The sequence below is a fragment of the Dendropsophus ebraccatus genome, chromosome 14 (genome assembly GCF_027789765.1).
Source record: "Dendropsophus ebraccatus isolate aDenEbr1 chromosome 14, aDenEbr1.pat, whole genome shotgun sequence".
NCBI classification, from domain to species: Eukaryota; Metazoa; Chordata; class Amphibia; order Anura; family Hylidae; genus Dendropsophus; species Dendropsophus ebraccatus.
Genome location: NC_091467.1, coordinates 6,590,890 through 6,612,703, shown reverse-complemented (window position 1 = coordinate 6,612,703; position 21,814 = coordinate 6,590,890). Strand labels below are relative to the sequence as shown.

Below are 21,814 nucleotides of genomic sequence, written 5' to 3'. Positions count from 1 at the left end.
GAGGCAGTTGTAGTTCTGCAGCAGCTGGAGAGCCACAGGTTGGGATCAATGGGACCTTCACACTTGTATCGATGGCATATCATAGGATCACTCAGCGCTAGACACATTGCCTGTAGCGGCCCCATCGCATGACCGCACCACAGTGCTATAAATAAGTCATGCAGATGATGTACTGTAATGTACGGACACTACACAGAGCCACCTTAACCCTTTAAGATCACAGCCAGTTTTTTTCTTTCTTTTTCATCCTTCCAATAGCCATAGCTGTATGAGGATTTGGGAGGGGGTGTCGGGATGAACGATGTGAGCGGCATACCCTATCACAGGATTGTGTGTGTGGGGGGGGGGGGGTCGGGATGAACGATGTGAGCGGCATACCCTATCACAGGATTGGGGGGGGGGGGGGGTCGGGATGAACGATGTGAGCGGCATACCCTATCACGGGATTGTGGGGGGGGGGGTGTCGGGATGAACAATGTGAGCGGCATACCCTATCACGGGATTGTGGGGGGGGGGGTGTCGGGATGAACAATGTGAGCGGCATACCCTATCACGGGATTGTGGGGGGGGGGACGGATATGTGAGCGGCAGAAGTGACCACTGAAGCCTTAACGTGTCCACTTCATGTTAAAGAAGAGAAACACCCGTTGCAAGAAGAAAATCCTAGAAGTGTGTAGCTGAGCTCTTCTCTCTCCAGCCCTCTGACTATAGAATGTGTCTCCTGTAACAAGGATAGAGACAGAGGGAGAAGCGTTCAGCTGAGCACTTCTCCCAGCTTGTCCTAGCAATTATCTGAATGCCCAGCCCCCAACTCATTCAAGCTTTTTAGTTACAGTAACACTCTAAGGGCCACATGTATCATCCGGCGAATGGATGATTTTCGGCGGAAAGTGACGATTTGCGTCTTTTTTTAAGCAAAAATGGCGGATTTGCGAATAAAAAATTCGCAAATCGGCACTTTCCGCTGAGTACGCCAGGGGGCGGAAAAGGGGCGGAGAGTGGGCGGAACGGAGGGCGCGGACTCAGAGTCCGCGCCATTTATCATCCGTTCCGCCAAAATGTACGCCGAAAACCTACTCCAGTCCTCAGCTGGCATAGGTTTTCGGCGGTGCGCAACGGCGCGCACGGGATTTATGTAGAGGCAGTCCGCCTCTACATAAATCTCCGTAGCGCCGGAGCTGCGGGGGCATTTTTAAAAAACGCCGGACTTAATAAATGCCTCCCTAAATGTTTTGCTTTTTCTTCTACATTTTTTTAATAAACGTATATAACTTTACAATATATATTTGTTTGTATATTTTCTTTTCTTTATATTTTTACATGGTCCCTGTCATGTAAAAATGGCCCCTGCTGCCCCCAGTGGCTGTGTTAGGAACTGCAGGGCTGCCCAGACTTTGGTCCCGGCAAGTTACATATCACTAGCGCCGCTCCCTCTCCTGAGGTCTATATAATAGACATTAAACTGGGGGGGGGGGAGCTGTCTGTGTCACTAGTGCTGCAGCCTCCCCTCCCCTGATGTCTATCTAATACATGTTACCATTAGAATAGACATTACACTGGGGGAAGCTGTCTGTGTCACTAGTGCTGCAGCCTCCCCTGATGTCTCTCTAATACATGTTACCATTGGAATAGACATTACACTGGGGGAAGCTGTCTGTGTCACTATAGCAGCCTCCCCTGATGTCTATATATTACATGTTACCATTAGAATAGACATTACATGGGAAACATGTATTATATAGACCTTAGGGGAGGCTGCAGCACTACTGACACAGACAGCTTCCCCCAGTGTAATGTCTATTCCAATGGTTACATGTATTATATAGACATCAGGGGAGGCTGCAGCACTAGTAACAAAGACAGCTCCCTCCAGGTGTAATGTCTATTCTAATGGTAACATGTATTATATAGACATCAGGGGAGGCTGCAGCACTAGTGACACAGACAGCTCCCCCAGTCTAATGTATATTCTAATGGTAACATGTAATATATAGGCATCAGGGGAGGATGCAGCACTAGTGACACAGACAGCTCCCCCAGTCTAATGTATATTCTAATGGTAACATGTTATATATAGGCATCAGGGGAGGCTGCAGCACTAGTGACACAGACAGCTCCCCCAGTGTAATGTCTATTCTAATGGTAACATGTAATATATAGGCATCAGGGGAGGCTGCAGCACTAGTGACACAGACAGCTCCCCCAGTCTAATGTATATTCTAATGGTAACATGTAATATATAGGCATCGGGAGGATGCAGCACTAGTGACACAGACAGCTCCCCCAGTCTAATGTATATTCTAATGGTAACATGTTATATATAGGCATCAGGGGAGGCTGCAGCACTAGTGACACAGACAGCTCCCCCAGTGTAATGTCTATTCTAATGGTAACATGTAATATATAGGCATCAGGGGAGGCTGCAGCACTAATGACACAGACAGCTTCCCCCAGTGTAATGTCTATTCTAATGGTTACATGTATTATATAGACATCAGGGGAGGCTGCAGCACTAGTGACACAGACAGCTCCCCCAGTGTAATGTCTATTCTAATGGTAACATGTAATATATAGGCATCAGGGGAGGATGCAGCACTAGTGACACAGATAGCTTCCCAGTGTAATGTCTATTCTAATGGTAACATGTAATATGTAGGCATCAGGGGAGGCTGCAGCACTAGTGACACAGACAGCTTCCCCAGTGTAATGTCTATTCTAATGGTAACATGTAATATATAGGCATTAGGGGAGGCTGCAGCACTAATGACACAGACAGCTCCCCAAGTCTAATGTCTATTCTAATGGTAACATGTAATATATAGGAATTAGGGGAGGCTGCAGCACTAGTGACACAGACAGCTCCCCCAGTCTAATGTATATTCTAATGGTAACATGTAATATATAGGCATCAGGGGAGGCTGCAACACTAGTGACACAGACAGCTCCCCCAGTGTAATGTATATTCTAATGGTAACATGTTATATATAGGCATCAGGGGAGGCTGCAGCACTAGTGACACAGACATCTCCCCCAGTGTAATGTCTATTCTAATGGTAACATGTAATATATAGGCATCAGGGGAGGCTGCAGCACTAGTGACACAGACAGCTCCCTCAGTGTAATGTCTATTCTAATGGCAACATGTAATATATAGACATCAGGGAAGGCTGCATCACTAGTGACACAGACAGCTCCCCCAGTGTAATGTCTATTCTAATGGTAACATGTAATATATAGACATCAGGGAAGGCTGCATCACTAGTGACACAGACAGCTCCCCCAGTGTAATGTCTATTCTAATGGTAACATGTAATATATAGGCATCAGGGGAGGCTGCAGCACTAGTGACCAGGGCTGTGGAGTCGGAGTCGGAGCTTGTTTTGTCTGGAGTCGGAGTTGGAGTCGGGAAAAAAATGTTCCGACTCCAGCTTTAAAAAAATCTTTAAACAATTTAGAATTGAGTTTTGATATGAATTTTTGCTCATCAATATATTTTATGAGCAACATTCTAATGTATCACTGGCCCTATTATATAAGGGTGGTCGGGTAATATATCAGTAATAGGACACTGGCCCTATTACATAAGGGTGGTCGGGGAATATATCAGTAATAGGACACTGGCCCTATTACATAAGGGTGGTCGGGGAATATATCAGTAATAGGACACTGGCCCTATTACATAAGGGTGGTCGGGGAATATATCAGTAATAGGACACTGGCCCTATTACATAAGGGTGGTCGGGGAATATATCAGTAATAGGACACTGGCCCTATTACATAAGGGTGGTCAGGGAATATATCAGTAATAGGACACTGGCCCTATTACATAAGGGTGGTCGGGGAATATATCAGTAATAGGACACTGGCCCTACTACATAAGGGTGGTCGGGGAATACATCAGTAATAGGACACTGGCCCTACTACATAAGGGTGGTCGGGGAATACATCAGTAATAGGACACTGGCCCTATTACATAAGGGTGGTCGGGGAATATATCAGTAATAGGACACTGGCCCTATTACATAAGGGTGGTCGGGTAATATATCAGTAATAGGACACTGGCCCTATTACATAAGGGTGGTCAGGGAATATATCAGTAATAGGACACTGGCCCTATTACATAAGGGTGGGCGGGGAATATATCAGTAATAGGACACTGGCCCTATTACATAAGGGTGGTCGGGTAATATATCAGTAATAGGACACTGGCCCTATTACATAAGGGTGGTCGGGGAATATATCAGTAATAGGACACTGGCCCTATTACATAAGGGTGGTCAGGGAATATATCAGTAATAGGACACTGGCCCTATTACATAAGGGTGGTCGGGGAATATATCAGTAATAGGACACTGGTCCTATTACATAAGGGTGCTCGGGGAATATATCAGTAATAGGACACTGGCCCTATTACATAAGGGTGGTTGGGGAAAAGTTGTCAGCCACTATTTGGCAGTTTGTTTCTGAGCTGGAAGAGTCCATTGTGTGAGGGGAGATCTGTGCTGTTCTCTTCCTGGATGCTGGATGACTGTATATGAGCAGCAGTGTAAATGAAGATATCCTGGAGGAGAAGACATACGTAGTGTAGCAGTAACCTCTATCCTCAGTGTGGTGTTTTCTCTCTGGGAGAAGATTGTGTGTTTTTCTTCAGTGTTCTATGGCAGCAGCTGTGTGTGTGTGGGCGCTATGGCTGCAGCAGGCTGTGTGTGAGTATGTGTGTGTGTGTGTGTGTATGTATGTATGCTATGGCTGCAGCAGGCTGTGTGTATGCTATGGCTGCAGCAGGCTGTGTGTGTGTATGTATGTGTGCTATGGCTGCAGCAGGCTGTGTGTGTGTATGTATGTGTGCTATGGCTGCAGCAGGGTGTGTGTGTATGTATGTGTGCTATGGCTGCAGCAGGCTTTGTGTGTGTGTGTATGTATGTATGCTATGGCTTCAGCAGGCTGTGTGTATGCTATGGCTGCAGCAGGCTGTGTGTGTGTGTATGTCTGTGTGCTATGGCTGCAGCAGGCTCTGTGTGTGTGTGTGTGTGTGTGTGTGTGTGTGTGCTATGGCTGCAGCAGGCTGTGTGTGTGTACTATGGCTGCAGCAGGCTGTGTGTGTGTGTGTGTGTGTGTGTGTGTGTGTGTGCTATGGCTGCAGCAGGCTGTGTGTGTGTGTGTGTGTGCTATGGCTGCAGCAGGCTGTGTGTGTGTACTATGGCTGCAGCAGGCTGTGTGTGTGTGTGTGTGTGTGTGTGCTATGGCTGCAGCAGGCTCTGTGTATGTGTGTGCTATGGCTGCAGCAGGCTGTGTGTGTGTGTGTGTGTGTGCTATGGCTGCAGCAGGCTCTGTGTGTGTGTGCTATGGCTGCAGCAGGCTGTGTGTGTGTGTGTGTGTGTGTGTTTGTGTGCTATTGCTTGCCCCCACAGTGACCCTCAGCATCATTATGTGTGACTCTCAGTATAGCTGACCCCTCTGTATCACAGGGATTTGGCAGTGTTAGCAGTGTCTATGTGTGTATGGGGAATATTAGTTAGAAACATCAAAGACTGTCAGCAGGAAAAGACCACCTGCTCCATCTAGTCTAGTTCTGAGTTGTTCAGGACATGGAGGCTGGAGACTGGCTGCATCCACTGCACACACAGGAGAAGCTGCTGTATATCGTTCCTTATTCCCTCAGAAGTCGCCCCAGGATCATGTAGGACATTAGGGAGAAGCTGCTGAGCCAGTGTGATAGATAACTCCCCAGGTATATGACCGGCCATTTATGAAGGAGCAGGAGTCGGAGTCGGGAGTCGGTCCTGATAAAATTCAGGAGTTGGAGTTTTAGTTGGAGTCGGAGCTGCGGCCTACCGACTCCACAGCCCTGCTAGTGACACAGACAGCTCCCCCAGTGTAATGTCTATTCTAATGTTAACACGTAATATATAGACATCAGGGGAGGCTGCAGCACTAGTGACACAGACAGCTCCCCCAGTGTAATGTCTGTAAAGTCTTTCTCATCTTTAATTAGTGGGCAGGGCTTAGTTGGAGGGGGCGTGGTCTCACCACAACATAGTAGAGTGATTTTACTACTATAATATACACCAACAACAACAACAACTAGATTTCTATACGTGGACACTGAGAGGTAGATGGATCAGGAGTGGGTGCATCTTACTGCAGGGCACACATCTCTGGTGGTTTCAGTTCTGTGACATTGATGCCAGCCACTTGTCACAGCTGAGGGTTTGTTACAAGCATCTCCAGTCTAGACAGTCCTCTATGAGCTCAGCACGGTGATACAATGTAACAAGCTGGGGGGGGGGGGGGGGAGATACAATCTAACAAACTGTGAGGACGGGCGGGGAGATACAATGTAACAAGCTGTGAGGACAGGGGGGATACAATGTAACAAACTGAGGACAGGGGGAGATACAATGTAACAAGCTGTGAGGACAGGGGGAGATACAATGTAACAAGCTGTGAGGACAGGGGGGATACAATGTAACAAACTGAGGACAGGGGGAGATACAATGTAACAAGCTGTGAGGACCCGGGGGGGGATACAATGTAACAAGCTGTGAGGACGGTGGGGGGAGAAAAACAATGTAACAAGCTGAGGACAGGGGGATATACAATGTAACAAGCTGTGAGGACAGGGGGGATACAATGTAACAAGCTGTGAGGACCAGGGGAGATACAATGTAATAAGCTGCGAGGACGGGCGGAGATACAATGTAACAAGCTGTGAGGACCAGGGGGGATACAATGTAACAAGCTGTGAGGACCCGGGGGGGGGGGGGGGGGGGGGGGGGATACAATGTAACAAGCTGTGAGGACGGTGGGGGGAGAAAAACAATGTAACAAGCTGAGGACAGGGGGATATACAATGTAACAAGCTGTGAGGACCCGGGGGGGGGGGGGGGGATACAATGTAACAAGCTGTGAGGACCAGGGGAGATACAATGTAATAAGCTGCGAGGACGGGCGGAGATACAATGTAACAAGCTGTGAGGACCAGGGGGGATACAATGTAACAAGCTGTGAGGACCAGGGGGGATACAATGTAACAAGCTGTGAGGACGGGGGGGGGGGGGGTTAGAAACAATGTAACAAGCTGTAAGGACAGTGGGGGATACAATGTAACAAGCTGTGAGGACCAGGGGGGATACAATGTAACAAGCTGTGAGGGGGGGGGGGGGGGGGAGATACAATGTAACAAGCTGTGAGGACGGGGGAGATAGAATGTAACAAGCTGTGAGGACCCGGGGGGGGAGATACAATGTAACAAGCTGTGAGGATTGGGGGAGATACAATGTAACAAGCTGTGAGGACCGGGGGGGATACAATGTAACAAGCTGTGAGGACCGGGGGAGATACAATGTAACAAGCTGTGAGGACGGTGGGGGGAGAAAAACAATGTAACAAGCTGAGGACAGGGGGATATACAATGTAACAAGCTGTGAGGACCCGGGGGGGGGGGGGGGGGGATACAATGTAACAAGCTGTGAGGACGGGGGGGGGGGGGGGGGATACAATGTAACAAGCTGTGAGGACGGGGGGGGGGGGGGGGATACAATGTAACAAGCTGTGAGGACGGGGGAGATAGAATGTAACAAGCTGTGAGGACCAGGGGGGATACAATGTAACAAGCTGTGAGGACCAGGGGGGATACAATGTAACAAGCTGTGAGGACGGGGGGGGGGGGGGGGGGGGGGGAGATACAATGTAACAAGCTGTGAGGACGGGGGGGGGGGGGGATACAATGTAACAAGCTGTGAGGACGGGGGGGGGGGGGGGGGATACAATGTAACAAGCTGTGAGGACCCGGGGGGGGGGGGGGGGGATACAATGTAACAAGCTGTGAGGACGGGGGAGATACAGTGTAACAAGCTGTGAGGACCGGGGGGAGATACAATGTAACTAACAAGCTGTGAGGACAGGGGGAGATACAATGTAACAATCTGTGAGGACCGGGGGAGATACAATGTAACATGCTGTGAGGACGGGGGGAGATACAATGTAACAAGCTGTGAGGACAGGGGGAGATACAATGTAACAAGCTGTGAGGACAGGGGGGGAGATACAATGTAACATGCTGTGAGGACGGGGGGAGATACAATGTAACAAGCTGTGAGGACAGGGGGGGAGATACAATGTAACAAGCTGTGAGGACAGGGGGGGAGATACAATGTAACAAGCTGTGAGGACTGGGGGAGATACAATGTAACAAGCTGTGAGGACGGGGGGGGGGGGGGATACAATGCAACAAGCTGTGAGGACCGGGGGGAGATACAATGTAACAAGCTGTGAGGACAGGGGGAGATACAATGTAACAAGCTGTGAGGACCGGGGGGAGATACAACTGTAACAAACCTCCAGCTGTGCGGCTTTTCCTTCATTGAAGTTGCAGAACTTTCCATTATACAATGATTTCCTCCGGTTTGGGTATAGGTAATGTTATTGGACCTGTAAGTGCTGCAGTGTTATACATGTCGCTCATCTTTTGTACTTAACCCTTTCCTCCCAGCAGTAGATAACGTGGGGCTGCCGGGGCTCCATCCAGGGGGTGGGGTTCTATGGCCGGCGTCATATATAACACAGCTGTCCTATCCTGTGTAGTCAGAGAGCTGGATGCTGCCCGAGAGATCACATCCCCCAGGGATCAGCAGCGTCCTCATATACAGGGCGCTCACAGACACATCAGGAGGGAGTCCTCCACAGGGCAGAGGTAAGACCAGAGTGGGGAGCAGAGGATGAGGGTTGTATCCAAAGACTAAGTGCTGGCACAACTCACTTGAAACAATGAGAAAGACTGAGGTTTGTGGCAGCGTCCACATCACTTACAGGTCTAATCGTGATTATTGAGTACAACTCCCAGCATGCTCTGACAGCCAACAGTAATAGTAGAACTGGACCCCAACCTCCGTCTCTCCAAGTAGTGCAGAACTACAACTCCCAGCATGCCCTGACAGATGGCAGTAATAGTAGAACTGGACCCCAACCTCCGTCTCTCCAGCTAGTGCAGAACTACAACTCCCAGCATGCCCTGACAGACTGCAGTAATAGTGATACTACATAGAAACTGGACCCCAACCTATGGCTCTCCAGCTAGTGCAGAACTACAACTCCCAGCATGCCCTGACAGACTGCAGTAATAGTGATACTACATAGAGAACTGGACCCCAACCTATGGCTCTCCAGCTAGTGCAGAACTACAACTCCCAGCATGCCCTGCAGTAACAGTGATACTCCATAGAGAACTGGACACCAACCTATGGCTCTCCAGCTAGTGCAGAACTACAACTCCCAGCATGCTTTGATAGCCGGCAGTAATAGTAGAATTGGACCCCAATCTCCGTCTATCCAGCTAATGCAGAACTACAACTACCAGCATGCCGTGACAGACTGCAGTAAAAGTGATACTCCATAGAGAACTGGACCCCAACCTATGGCTCTCCAGCTAGTGCAGAACTACAACTCCCAGCATGCCCTGCAGTAACAGTGATACTCCATAGAGAACTGGACACCAACCTATGGCTCTCCATTCATAGCAGAACTACAACTCCAGCATGCCCTGACATCTAACAGCTAGAGAGCCACAGGTTGGAAACAATTTTGAATATAAACCCTCTTGATGTAGTATTTCTCACAGCTGAGGGTTTGTCGCAGTGTATCAGTGTAGGAGACGATGCATTAGCCCAGACTGTGTATTACATGCTCACCTGGGAGCACAGATGGGGCAGGATGAGATATTCCAGCAGAGATCTTTACAGTTGTTGGAATATGAGGAACAGATTAGAACTATATATATATATATATATATATATGTATATATATGTTTTGTATTATTTAAAGTGATAGTAACACACACACCTTCATGTCACATGACCCCAGCTTGGCGGGCACTGCGCAGGGCCATGTGTGACCTCACGGCTTAGTGACCCACACATGCCACCCCGGCCACTGTATAAATAATCACAGCCATGTCAATACTTCCCAGTCAGGTCGGCCACATCTAGGTCAGCGCTCGGGCTCCTATAATTAGGTTATGGGGGGGTCTAGTGACTCAGCCTGCAGCCACTTTCACATACACTTAGGGGTGGAGTTCCTCCAGGCTTTCAGGATCTCTGCTTGCTGTCACCTCTGACCTGTGTCTTCTTATAGCTGAGCATTTGTCTTGACAATCCCCTGTCCTGGCCAGTATATTGTTCCCTGCACTGACACATTGGAAAGAACCCTCAGCTGTGAGGCATAATAGCTCAAGAGGGTTCATGTTCTGTAAATCAATGGTTTGTAAACTAAGTCTCTCCAGCCACTGCAAAACTACAACTCCCAGCATGCCCTGACAGCCTACAGTAATAGCTTCTCTCCCTATAGCACTGGACCCCACCTCTGTCTCTCCAGTCACTACAGAACTACAACTCCCAGCATGCCCTGACAGCCTGCAATAATAGCTCCTCTTCCTATAGCACTGGGCCCCCACCTCTCTCTCTCTCCAGTCACTGCAGAACTACAACTCCCAGCATGCCCTGACATCCTGCAGTAATAGCCGCACTCCCTATAGCACTGGGCCCCCACCTCTCTCTCTCCAGTCACTGCAGAACTACAACTCCCAGCATGTCCTGACAGATTAGTTGTTGTTTTGCAACAGCTGATCCACAGGTTGAAACTACAGGCTGTCCGGGCATGCTGGGAGTTGTAGTTTTGCAGTGACTGGTAAGACAAAGGTTTGGGTCCAGTGCTCTAGAAATTCAGCTATTACTGCAGGCTGTCGGGGCATGCTGGGAGTTGTAGTTATGCAGCGGCTTGAAAGACAGAGGTGGGGTCCAGTGCTCTATTATCACTATTACTGCAGGCTGTCCGGGCATGCTGGGAGTTGTAGTTTTGCAGCAGCTGTAAAGCGACAGGCTGGAATCTCTAGTGCATGGCTCCATTCTCATTACCTGTCCTGCCCTGATATAATTGTATCTGGCTGCGCTCCAGGCAGCAACATTTACTGCACTGACACATTGTAACAGACCATATGGGATTTGTGCTATTAATAGGTTCAGACTTTGTGTTTTAATTTCTTACAGTATCCAAGATCTCTTCTTGCTGTCAGTGACTGGATGCCCTGTTCTTTGTCTCAACTCTATCCAGTCCTCACACGGATGGGCAACCTTCGGGTCTCCAGCTATTGCAAAACAACAATTCCCATCATGCTGTAAGAGTGTTTGGCTGTCCAGGCATGATGGAAATTCTAGTTTTGCAACAGCTGGAGAGCGGAAAGTTTCAGTACTTATCAGCTGCTGTATGTCCTGCAGGAAGTGGTGTATTCTCTCCAGTCTGACACAGTGCTCTCTGCTGCCACCTCTGTCCATGTCAGGAACTGTCCAGAGCAGGAGAGGTTTTCTATGGGGATTTGCTGCTGCTCTGGACAGTTCCTGACATGGACAGAGGTGGCAGCAGAGAGCACTGTGTCAGACTGGAGAGAATACACCACTTCCTGCAGGACATACAGCATAAAGGAAGACTGGAGATTTTGTAATACAAGTAAAGTACAAATCTCTGTCACTTTCTGACACAAGTTAATTTAAAATAATTTTTTTTGGGGGGTAAAGTACTCCTTTAGGGTGCGTTCACACCTACAGGATCTGCAGCAGATTTGATGCTGTGTTCAGTTATTTAAATGAAATCTGCTGCAGAAAATCCGCTGCAGATCCTGTAGGTGTGAACGCACCATTAATAGTTCTTGTCGTGGCTCTTGTCTAGATGTGTGCGGCTCGCGCCCCCCTGCGGAGGAGAGCGAGCACTCCCCTACCCTGCGCACACCAGCACCGATCACACACCACCAACCCCATCATGAAAGTCTCCGCTCAGCATCCTGCAGAATCAGAAGGAAGCAGCCATTCAGACTGGCAGGGATCACAGGGAACCTCAGACGGACTCTTTAGGGTGGTCCTGCTCGGAGACCCCGGTGTGGGGAAGTCAAGTCTGGTCGGGATATTCAGAAGAGAACAAGACAGAGAAACATTGGAACAACAGCCGGGTGAGTGCAGGGAGCGGGGAGGTGCCGGCTGGGCAGTGCTATTGTATTACAGCGCCCCCTAGTGATGATAGCAGGTGAAAAATATCTATAGCAACTGTGATAGAATATGGAGGCCAGGTCAGCTACTGAGTGTGATACGGATGAGCAGAGCTGCTACAGCGGTGGACCTGGTCAGGGGTGTAGTGCTCATGGACCTAGTGCAGGCATACAGATGGAGATGGTCTGTAATAGGACATTGGAGACCTATGACAGAAGAAGGGGGGGCCGCCATCATTGTTGCACCCTATAGTCTACTGCTGCCCACCGTTCTGTGCACACAGCTCCTATGCAGACCTTTGCATCTCCATGGTTACAGACTACCTTGTATGTAGTCTCATTCTGCAGTCTTGTGTTTATTCGTTACTTGGGATATTGAGAATACGGATGAGTATGGGGATCCATAATACAGATGAGTATGCGGATCAGTAATACAGATGAGTATGCGGATCAGTAATACGGATGAGTATGGGGATCCATAATACAGATGAGTATGCGGATCAGTAATACAGATGAGTATGCGGATCAGTAATACGGATGAGTATGGGGATTAGTAATACAGATGAGAATGCGGATCAGTAATACAGATGAGTATGCGGATCAGTAATACAGATGAGTATGGGGATCCATAATACAGATGAGTATGCGGATCAGTAATACAGATGAGTATGCGGATCAGTAATACGGATGAGTATGCGGATCAGTAATACAGATGAGCATACGGATCAGTAATACGGATGAGTATGGGGATTAGTAATACAGATGAGTATGCGGATCAGTAATACAGATGAGAATGCGGATCAGTAATACAGATGAGTATGCGGATCAGTAATACAGATGAGTATGGGGATCCATAATACAGATGAGTATGCGGATCAGTAATACAGATGAGTATGCGGATCAGTAATACAGATGAGTATGGGGATTCATAATACAGATGAGTATGCGGATCAGTAATACGGATGTGTATGCGGATCAGTAATACGGATGAGTATGGGGATCAGTAATACAGATGAGTATACGGATCAGTAATACGGATGAGTATATGGATCAGTAATACAGATGAGTATGCGGATCAGTAATACAGATGAGTATGCGGATCAGTAATACAGATGACTATGCGGATCAGTAATATGGATGAGTATGCGGATCAGTAATACAGATGAGTATGGGGATCAGTAATACAGATGAGTATGCGGATCAGTAATATGGATGAGTATGCGGATCAGTAATACAGATGAGCATACGGATAAGTAATACAGATGAGTATGCGGATCAGTAATACGGATGAGTATGCGGATCAGTAATACAGATGAGTATGCGGATCAGTAATACAGATGAGTATGCGGATCAGTAATACAGATGAGTATGCGGATCAGTAATACAGATGAGTATGCGGATCAGTAATACAGATGAGTATGCGGATCAGTAATACAGATGAGTATGTGGATCAGTGATACAGATGAGTATGCGGATCAGTAATACGGATGAGTATGCGGATCAGTAATACAGATGAGTATGCGGATCAGTAATACAGATGAGTATGCGGATCAGTAATACGGATGAGTATGTGGATCAGTAATACAGATGAGTATGTGGATCAGTAATACAGATGAGTATGCGGATCAGTAATACAGATGACTATGCGGATCAGTAATATGGATGAGTATGCGGATCAGTAATACTGATGACTATGCGGATCAGTAATACAGATGAGTATGCGGATCAGTAATACAGATGAGTATGGGGATCAGTAATACGGATGAGTATGCAGATCAGTAATACAGATTAGTATGCGGATCAGTAATATGGATGAGTATGCGGATCAGTAATACAGATGAGCATACGGATCAGTAATACAGATGAGTATGCGGATCAGTAATACGGATGAGTATGCGGATCAGTAATACAGATGAGTATGCGGATCAGTAATACAGATGAGTATGCGGATCAGTAATACAGATGAGTATGCGGATCAGTAATACAGATGAGTATGCGGATCAGTAATACTGATGACTATGCGGATCAGTAATACGGATGAGTATGCGGATCAGTAATACGGATGAGTATGCGGATCAGTAATACGGATGAGTATGCGGATCAGTAATACAGATGAGTATGCGGATCAGTAATACGGATGAGTATGCGGATCAGTAATACAGATGAGCATGCGGATCAGTAATACAGATGAGTATGCGGATCAGTAATACGGATGTGTATGCGGATCAGTAATACGGATGAGTATGCGGATCAGTAATACAGATGAGTATGCGGATCAGTAATACGGATGAGTATGGGGATCAGTGATACAGATGAGTATGCGGATCAGTAATACAGATGAGTATGTGGATCAGTGATACAGATGAGTATGCGGATCAGTAATACAGATGAGTATGCGGATCAGTAATACAGATGAGTATGCGGATCAGTAATACGGATGAGTATGCGGATCAGTAATACAGATGAGCATGCGGATCAGTAATACGGATGAGTATGCGGATCAGTAATACAGATGTGTATGCGGATCAGTAATACGGATGAGTATGCGGATCAGTAATACAGATGAATATGCGGATCAGTAATACGGATGAGTATGGGGATCAGTGATACAGATGAGTATGCGGATCAGTAATACAGATGAGTATACAGATCAGTAATATGGATGTGTATGTGGATCGGTAATAGGGATGAGTATACAGATCAGTAATACAGATGAGTATGCGGATCAGTAATACAGATGAGTATACAGATCAGTAATACAGATGAGTATGCAGATCAGTTATACGGATGTGTATGCGGATTAGTAATACAGATGACTATGCGGATTAGTAATACAGATGACTATGCGGATCAGTAATACAGATGAGTATGCGGATCAGTAATACGGATGTGTATGCGGATCAGTAATACAGATGAGAATGCGGATCAGTAATACGGATGAGTATGTGGATCAGTAATACAGATGAGAATGCGGATCAGTAATACGGATGAGTATGTGGATCAGTAATACAGATGAGAATGCGGATCAGTAATACGGATGTGTGTGTGGGACCTTGGGCATCATTTACATGTCCAAGTGAAAGTGAAGGGGCAGCAGTTGAGTCTGCACACGGGCTGGCGGGGGGTCCCAGCAGTCACTGGATGATCTGCAGCTGATCTGCAGCATGTGAACAAACCCTAATGAAAGGATCTGCTATCTCGGTCCACCCTGCTATAGCTACATGTTTTCTTGATATGTTTTTCTTCCTATTTCATTCAGAGCTGTATCAGTGCACACTGACGGTGGACGGAGAGGACACCAGCCTCCTCCTGATGGACATCTGCGAGATCCAGGTATTCATCTACACAGCACATGGAGAAAGGGAGGACCTTATGTATAGCGTCCCTTTAGGCTGTGTTCACATTAAGTAACGAAATGAAACTCCAATGTGTGTGAACATACCCTTAAAGGGGAACTCCACACAAAAAATCTTTTAAATTAACTGGTGTCAAAAAGTTGAAAGTTATACAGATCTGTAAATTGTTTCTATTTAAAAATCTCCAGTCTTCCAGTACTTATTAGCTGCTGTATGTGCTGCAGGAAGTGGTGTATTCTCTCCAGTCTGACACAGTGCTCTCTGCTGCCACCTCTGTCCATGTCAGGAACTGTCCAGAGCAGGAGAGGTTTTCTATGGGGATTTGCTGCTGCTCTGGACAGTTCCTGACATGGACAGAGGTGGCAGCAGAGAGCACTGTGTCAGACTAGAGGGAATACACCACTTCCTGCAGGACATACAGCAGCTGATAAGTACTGGAAGACTGGAGATTTTTAAATAGAAGTAAATTACAAATATATATAACTTTGTAATGTCAGTGGATTTGAAAGTCATTTTCTTTATCAGAGTACCCCTTTAAGGAGTAAAGCATGCCATGTGTAGATAGCTCATACAGCTGGTAGCTATCTTGCCTGATCCCCCCACACATGTATGCTCAGCTCCTCTTAGATTGGGTGGGTGAAATCCATTATGCTTGACCCTTCTCCCCCCAGTATGATGGAGGAGTCGGGAGCCCACCATGCACTATTCCTGGATCCATTGGTGTCACATAGATCCCACAGTAACAGATCTCCAGCTGTGATCCTTATGGGGCGGGCTGAGACAGGAGGGCCGTTACACAGTGCAGATGACTAAACCCTCTAACCCTTAACCTCCAGAAACGGACAGACGGCTGTGACAATGCCCTGCGAATCGGCCACGCGTACATCCTCGTCTACTCCATCACCGACCGCTCCAGCTTCGAAAGTGCCTCGGAGTTACGGATCCAGCTGAGGCGTACGCGTCAGTACGAAAATATTCCAATCATCCTGGTAGGGAACAAGACAGACCTTGTCCGCAGCCGGGAAGTGTCTGTGGAAGGTGAGTGATTGGGAGGAAGGGAAACCTGCTGAAAGATATGGCAGCTGCCCAAGGACTCCGCTTCATTTACCCTCTGCCAAGGCCTCTACCCTCCTATCTGACGTTCCCGCTCCGGGGATCTCCCAGGACGCTTAAAGGGGATCTCCATGAAGCGTCTGAGTCCTAACAATGTTTCTGTTATGTACTATAACACTGCGGTTACTATTCCTATATCTATGAATGTATCTACACTCTCTCCATTAGCCTATACTGATATCCAAGAGCATATGTTCCAGAGAGAGAGTCTGTGTGTGATACCTCATGAGCACCCACACCCCATTTGGTAGATCACCCTTTGCTTTCTGTATGCTCCTCCCTATCACAGACCTTAAAGGGGTTGTTCACCAAAAAAAGTTATTCTTTCAAATCAACCTGTGCCAAAAAGTGCCAGAGATTTGTATATTACTTCTATTCAAAAATCTCCAGTCTTCCGGTACTTATCAGCTGCTGTATGTACTGCATGAAGTGGTGTATTCTCTCAAGTCATACCCTGCAGTACGAAAGTATTAACACTGTGCGTCAGCTACAGTCAGCTCTAAGCTGCTGCAAAACAACAAGTCCCAGCATGCTCAGCAACAGTGACAGCGATCCCAACCAGAGGCAAAACCAGACTATAGTCCTGCAACAGCTTTAAGGGGTACTCTGGCAAAATACCCCCCCCCCCCCCCAAATCAACTGGTAAGATTTGTAATTTACTTCTATTTAACAATTTCCAGTATTACACTACTCATCAGCTGCTGTATGTCCTGCAGGAAGCGGTGTATTCTCTCCAGTCTGACACAGTGCTCTCTGCTGCCTCCTCTGTCCATGTCAGGAACTGTCCAGAGCAGCAGCGAATCCCCATAGAAAACCTCTCCTGTTCTGGACAGTTCCTGACATGGACAGAGGTGGCAGCAGAGAGCACTGTGTCAGACTGCAGAGAATACACCACTTCCTGCAGGACATACAGCAGCTGATGAGTACTGGAAGACTGGAGATTTTTGAGTAGAAGTAAATTACAAATCTCTGGCACTTTCTGTCACCAGTTGATTTTAAAGAAAAAAATTTGGGAGTGAACTACACCTTTTAATGGGCTCTTGGTTGTTTTTCTTAAAGGGACCATACTCCTTCTTGTAGACTCTCGACTATATTACATGTGTACAGTTTAGTAAGCAGTAGATTCCAATATAAAATATAAAAAAAAGAAAGTGTGCTATGAAATCTGTACATAAAAGAAAGTACACTATGCAATCTGTACATAAACCCTCCAAGCGCCAATAGTAACGGCTAATAGACGAGAGACCTCAAACTAGGCCCCCAGCACCCCCTACACACACACACACACACCATGATGCCCATATACCTGCTGATTCGGGCAGATATCATTCCGTGTAATAAAGAAACAATCATTGGCTGATCCTTGTTTTAAATATCTTTAAAAATCATTGGCCGCTGACCTCGCATCGCTATGTGTAACAGCAATGCATGGCCGACAACTGATGCATGGGTAAAGGAAAAAAAAAGATGTACTTACCTGTCCAGGCTCCCCTTGTATCCTCCAGCCTTGTTCCTATGTTCTTCACTTACTACAGTTGCCTCCGACACTTCCGAAACCCGTCTCTAAATTGACAGACCGCTCAGCCAATCACTGGCTGTGGCACCGTCTTGTCTCGGCCAGTGATTGGCTTAGGGGCCTGTCACTTCGGAGACATCCTAGAGGCTGGAGGACACAGGGGGAGCCTGGACAGGTAAGTACGTCCTCATGTGTTCTGTTTCCGATCTCTGACAGCAGAGATTTTTAGAATGATGAGGAGCTGGAGATGATGGAACCTTCTAGACGACTTACATGGTGGAAACTCCTTAGATGTTAGCATTGACCTTTGGTTGTTCATTTATACAGAGGGCAGAGCCTGCGCCGTGGTGTTCGACTGCAAATTCATCGAGACTTCTGCCGTCCTTCAGCACAACGTTCAGGAGCTGTTTGAGGGGATGGTGCGTCAGATACGGCTACGGAGAGATGGGCCAGAAGTGGCCGAAAGCTGCCGCTTAAGAAGCCTGCGCAAAGAGAGTCTGGGCAAGCGGGCACGCAGGTTCCTGGACCGGCTTGTTACCCGCAACAGCAGGACCGTGTTGAGAGTCCATTCCCGGTCGTGCCATGACCTGTCTGTCCTGTGAGGGGTGGATTGATGACTGTAAGAACCTCTAACTCTGGGAGCAGAAGGTACAGACTCTGTGGACCGGACACCCACGGACGCCATGGACCAGATATCCACCCGCTATTCAGGGCTGGAAAGTCCCAATGACTTCAAACAAATGGATGTAAATTTGTTTCTCCTGGGACGGTATCGTCATGTGCACGCCTCACTTTATATTACACTATAGTAGGAGACTCTTCTCTTCTTTACCAGTTACCCTCCTGTAGACACAAATCCCTCATCCCAGAGGAGCCGGAGCGGCCGCACGTCTCGCCTCTCCTCCACTATCTCTCCATCTTCCTCCTCTCCCCTCTCTCCTTGCAGGATTTGAGGGAACTCTGCCCAGCTCCCTTCTAATCCAACACTGACCAAACAGTGGAAAAAGTGAGCTCAGTGTTTATGGAGAGAGGGCGGGAGAGACGCTATGGATAGACGGGGGAGGGGAGGGAGAGAGGAGGGATGGGAATGACCCGCAGATCCCATGCTTCCTTAAAGGGGATGGGAATATTAGGGGGCCATGTAAAATCCCTATAATCCAGAAGGTTTCCAGCACAGAACGGCAGTACAGCGTGGAATATTATGGCTTCGTCTTAGTGACAATGAGTTTTCTATACTTTTCTATGACTGATCCAGTAATCCAGAATGTTTGATGACCTGGTCGCCGTCAGGTTCATCGGATGGTGAAGGATGGTGAAGTATGAGTGGTCTCTGTGCGGGAGAGATGTGGGGGCGCAGGTGTAGCTATGTGGGTGCAGTCACCACGGCCGGCTCCAGGGCTATGTGGACCCTATGAGGGAAACCTGCACTAACAGCTGCATGCTGGGGTATAATAGTGCAGTGCGGGTCACCCTGTGCTGGATGTGCTTCCATGACGCCAGTATTACTAATGATTCCAGTATATATGGGACAAATAATACCGCTACACCATAACCTTTACCAATACCATCACATACTGACTAATACCATTATACTGTTAGTAAATAAAATACTATCCCCATATATTGGTAGATTCCAGCACTACACAGGTACTATAGACTGTACAAATGACGACAGTGATTAATGTCAAGTGACCCAGATGACGTCTTCTTTTTCGTTTCCATCTGGCCGGGGCCACAACTCTGAAGAATCTGCCAGAGAAACAGATTAGTTTCCTTGCTCCAGCGCATGTAGTATTAGCCCTCCTCTGTGCCCCCATATAGTAGTTAGTTCCCATTGTGCCCTCTTATAGTAGTTAGGCTTGCTTTGTTTATCCATAGATAGGTTCTCTCTGTGTATCCATACAGAGGTCCTCGCTGTGTCCCAATAGAGTAGTTAGGCCCCCTTTATGCATATATATAGTAGTTACCCCCCCTTTGTGCGAATATATAGTAGTTAGCCCCCCTTTGTGCATATATATAGTAGTTAGCCCCCCTTTGTGCATATATATAAAAGTGAGCCCCCATTTGTGCATATTTGTATAGTAGTTAGCCCCCCCTTTGTTCATATATATATATATATATATATATATATATATATATATACTGTATATATGGTAGTTAGCCCCCCTTCGTGTGTGTATATAAATATATATATATATCTATATATATATATATAGTAGTTAGCCCCCCTTCGTGCATCTGTATAGTAATTAGGCGCCCTCTGTGTGGCTATATAGCAGTTGGGTCTCTCTGTTTCCCCATATAATATAAGGCCCCGATGTGCTCCCACATGATAGCCCCCACTTTGTATCTTCACAGCAGAACTCAAGTCGGTTTAGGCATCCACCCTGTCTATCCTCCTCGGCCCTGCTATTTAATCCCCACCAGGAAAAAATACCCCTCATGTTGATAATCCCTTCCTGTAGGTAGTTTGACACCGCCCCCCCCCCTGTACTATAAAAAAATATACTCACTCGTATTTTCCTCCCCACTCTGTGGATGCTAATAAAGTAGTGCTAGCTGCATTGGACTTGACAAAGAAGGCGGGACTGAGGGAACAGAGAAGACGAGGGCCACCAGGGAGGAGATATTGGTGCACTGGGGGCGCCGGGCCCACCTTCAGTGCATCGAAAGACCTCAAATTGCAGAGATATTGGGAACCAGACAACAGATTGAAAAAAGGACCATATGAAAAGTTTAAAGGGGTATTCCAGAACATAACTTTTGATATGTTGCTGCCCATGGGGAGACTAACAATTCCTTCTATACTTGTTATTATCTATTTAGTCTCCTTCCCCCAGTCGGGTGAGGACTGTCATGTCTGGATCGGGGTGAGGACTGTCAGGTCCAGATTGGGGCGAGGACTGTCATGTCTGGATCTGGGTGAGGACTGTCAGGTCCAGATTGGGCGAGGACTGTCATGTCTGGATCGGGGTGAGGACTGTCAGGTCCAGATTGGGGCGAGGACTGTCATGTCTGGATCGGGGTGAGGACTGTCAGGTCCAGATTGGGCGAGGACTGTCATGTCTGGATCGGGGTGAGGACTGTCAGGTCCAGATTGGGCGAGGACTGTCAGGTCTGGATCGGGTGAGGTCTGTCAGGTCTGGATTGGGCGAGGACTGTCAGGTCCAGATTGGGGTGAGGACTGTCAGGTTCGGATCAGGGTGAGGACTGTCAGGTCTGGATCGGGCGAGGACTGTCAAGTCCAGATCGGGGTGAGGACTGTCAGGTCTGGATCGGGCGAGGACTGTCAAGTCCAGATCGGGGTGAGGACTGTCAGGTCTGGATCGGGCGAGGACTGTCAAGTCCGGATCGGGGTGAGGACTGTCAGGTCTGGATTGGGCGAGGACTGTCAGGTCCAGATTGGGGTGAGGACTGTCAGGTTCGGATCGGGGTGAGGACTGTCAGGTCTGGATCGGGCGAGGACTGTCAGGTCCTGATCGGGGTGAGGACTGTCAAGTCCGGATCGGGGTGAGGACTGTCAGGTCTGGATCGGGTGAGGACTGTCAGGTCTGGATCGGGCGAGGACTGTCAAGTCGCCTACCCCAAGGACTGAATGCTTTTTTTAGACAATTATTATTGGTCTGATATGTTTACACAACAAAAGCCTGGGGTGTGGACTTGTTATATCCATGGTATATACTGTATCTCACCCATTCTGACCAGCAGTAAAGGACTGGGAGATCCTGAGAAACCTACAAAATGGAGATGGCCTGTATTCTGGCAGTGGCCGTCCGCCCACACCGGGATGGAAAATTA

At 47.6% G+C, this 21,814-nt stretch overlaps 1 protein-coding gene across 1 annotated transcript; it reads left to right on the top strand.

Moving 5' to 3' along the window:
• Positions 1-8,585: 8,585 nt before the first annotated feature.
• Positions 8,586-19,318, top strand: REM1 (RRAD and GEM like GTPase 1). The gene is made up of 5 exons (XM_069952156.1): positions 8,586-8,695; positions 11,719-11,995; positions 15,291-15,364; positions 16,224-16,425; positions 18,344-19,318. The coding sequence occupies exons 2-5, from the start codon at positions 11,719-11,721 to the stop codon at positions 18,616-18,618; spliced, it is 828 nt and encodes a 275-aa protein (XP_069808257.1). The 5' UTR covers positions 8,586-8,695; the 3' UTR covers positions 18,619-19,318.
• Positions 19,319-21,814: the final 2,496 nt, after the last annotated feature.

Excerpts from the sequence above, each read along its gene's own strand:
- REM1 (XM_069952156.1), top strand. The coding sequence starts at position 11,719 with ATGTGTGCGGCTCGCGCCCCCCTGCGGAGGAGAGCGAGCACTCCCCTA. Across the intron at positions 11,996-15,290 it reads AACATTGGAACAACAGCCGG|AGCTGTATCAGTGCACACTG; the intron begins GTGAGTGCAGGG and ends TATTTCATTCAG. Across the intron at positions 16,426-18,343 it reads CCGGGAAGTGTCTGTGGAAG|AGGGCAGAGCCTGCGCCGTG; the intron begins GTGAGTGATTGG and ends TCATTTATACAG.